The following is a 2,846-nucleotide window of genomic DNA, read 5'->3' on the forward strand; positions in this document are numbered from 1 at the left end:
CTTTTACCACCACGCCATACTGATGTGCAATGTTGCCAGATTTCACCCATAGTTTTACAGGCTCTTAATGAATAGACAAAGTAATATTTTGCTTTACAAATGTCATTGATGTAATGGCGGCAGTTTTGGATATAATGTACAACTAAAAATTAAATACTTTTTCAATTCTTAACTTGCCACACTCACCACTAGTGTTGCTCAGACATTTCGTTTACTCACGAAAATAGAAAGCATTTTCATTTCAATGCAAAATATAAAATTTTTTTGTAATAAATAAATTTTTTTCCTAATTGGTACAATTGTTTTGGTGATCACTATAATTTTCGAAATAATCATACTCTGTTCATATTTATAAGGAATTTGGGGCATAATTTAGGTTTTTTTCTCTGTTTATTCGGTACTTTCCCACCTATAAAAAATTCATTAAATAAAGCTTTACACCAAAAGGCGTAAACTGTTATTTTTATGAAAATAGTTTTGCCAGTCCAGAAGCGTTATTAAATCATATACATCAGTTAGTTAACGTTTCGAAAAATTAATCTTTTTTTTGGTGAAAACTGGGAATGACGTTTCTTTTTTAATTAACCTGATTAATTAATAGTTATAGTAATTAATAACCAAATATAGTTTAATAAACCATTGTGGTGCAAGAGTTTATTTAATTTTTTCACCGGTGGCAAAATATCCAGTAAACAGAAAAATGGAAATTGATGGAGACATTTTCTTATTCTCAAAAATTTTTCAAATCTGGTTAGAAAACTTGGAAATATCAGGGAATTTTTTACCAAAATTTGCTATATACCCTGTCAATTACCGAGCGAAGTGAAATATGAAGTAATGTACAATTTTTCAGTTGTGGCCCAGAGCGGCAACATATCGGGCAGCGCGGGCGAAGACCAAGCCAGGAAGCGAGAGATGAGGCTCCTAAAGAACCGTGAAGCAGCGAGGGAATGTCGAAGGAAAAAAAAGGAATACATCAAGTGCCTGGAGAACAGGGTGGCCGTGCTAGAGAACCAAAACAAAGCGCTCATCGACGAACTGAAATCCCTCAAAGAACTCTATTGCCAACAGAAAACTGAATGAGGTTTGTCTCGCTTCTACAAATTGGTGAAGGACTCGTTTTTGTTTATCGCTAGGGGAACACTGGTCTAATAGGCTAGATTAAGTTCTATGTGTTTTTCTTCAGCGATGGACTTCGTTGAACGTACATTTGAGTGCATTTTTGTTACCGATGCATTTCGGGCCGGGACTCTAGGGGTTTGTTAGGAGATATCTTATTTTTTTACCAAAAAGGAATGTGGACCTAGAGGGTACGGTGCACTTGAGTCGGTCGAGAGGTATTTATTGCGTTTTATATTCAGGGAAAGTCGGATCGTAACCTTACACTTTTACGAATTATCAAAATATCTTACAAAAAATGTTCATGTGAATTACTTCAGTTGAAAGTAAGATTATGCTTAACTTTCTTAAGGTTACGTCTTGGATATTCCATTTGGGAAAAACGTGAACTTGGATTATTACGGATGTGCAATATTTCAGCAAGAGTGGAAGCAATCTACTTTGTAATGCACTTTATGGTATGTAATTTTTTTTTGTTTAACAAAATTTTATGATATTGCTCAAAAAGTCACTTGTAACATTTACAAATTGTTTAAAAAATAAATAGTTAACAAGTAAAAATTTTAATGGGAGAAATATTCGATTGTAGGGTAAATTCCTGTTTTCTGAAAAAAAATTTAAAATTGCTATTTTTCAAGGTACAGGGTGTCCCAGCAAATTCTCACAGATTCAAATAGAACTTGCAAAATGTCGCATATATTTTTATTTCACATATATTTTTATTTGCGCTCACCCTGTACATTTATTTACTCTTTATGTCAAAATTTAAATAATTTTTAGAAGTAATTAAAGTTATTTCTCCGTTTTTAAGTGAAAAAGGAGTAACTGTGTCCAGGGTGTCCCGGTTTTATTGGTCAGGGGCAATGTATAGGGAATCTTATTTTAATACAAAAGTTCATATAAACATAAAATCTAAAAATAAATGTTTTTATTTTTTATCTTCCAAACTATCAAGTCCAAACCAAATTTGGTATAGAAAATATATAAATAAAGGGTCATATGAGTGAATAATGTCGCTTTTCTAAATTAAATTTAACTAAAGTTAAATGGGTAATCATACCCTAATTAGATAAAAAAAATTGTACGGCCTTATATATAATAAACACTAAAATCATTTTTTAATAAACTTTTCAATTACAAACAATGTTAATATATTTTAGTATGTCGTCGTTTCGTGGTAGACTTGATTTTTTCAATTTAAATACTTTTGGATTTATTTTTTTTTATCTAATTGACAAAAAAAAAGTCTGTATTTTTCATGCGACATATGTTATCTATAGTATTTTTGCCTCCTGATCACAAATCCGGTGTCAGAATTGAGCTATCACATCACAGAAATTTCCTAATCTCAAAAAACAAGTCAAAAATAGCAAAAATTGAAAAACCACACTGTTTATCAATAAATTCGTGAATTAATTGATGAAGAACTTCGTCAATAATAACTTCGTCAATGTAAAAGAGCTTTTATTTTTTGAAAGTTCGTGTTATCTGACCTTAATTGACCTGTCTTTTTTGAGATTAGAAAAAGAAGAAGATTCGCGTTCAGCGGGGTCTTACCCATATAAATGAACATTTGAATATAGAAACAAAATTTGTTTGTACTTTTCCTAGCACTTTTTTGTGAATTTTTGCTATTTTTGACCTGTTTTTTGAGGTTAGGAAATTCCTATGATGTGATAGCTCATTTCTAACACCGGATTCGTGATCAGAAGGCAAATATATAAGGG

At 31.4% G+C, this 2,846-nt stretch overlaps 1 protein-coding gene across 1 annotated transcript; it reads left to right on the plus strand.

Annotated features, from left to right (window-relative positions):
• Positions 1–853: 853 nt before the first annotated feature.
• On the plus strand, positions 854–1,699 carry LOC111692875 (cyclic AMP response element-binding protein B-like; the record flags this gene model as incomplete). The annotated part of the gene is made up of 1 exon (XM_023457005.1): positions 854–1,699. A coding segment is annotated over one exon (230 nt), but the record flags the coding sequence as incomplete, so codon positions are not given.
• Positions 1,700–2,846: the final 1,147 nt, after the last annotated feature.

Source organism: Anoplophora glabripennis, unplaced genomic scaffold (assembly GCF_000390285.2).
Source record: "Anoplophora glabripennis isolate ALB-LARVAE unplaced genomic scaffold, Agla_2.0 scaffold4420, whole genome shotgun sequence".
NCBI lineage: Eukaryota > Metazoa > Arthropoda > Insecta > Coleoptera > Cerambycidae > Anoplophora > Anoplophora glabripennis.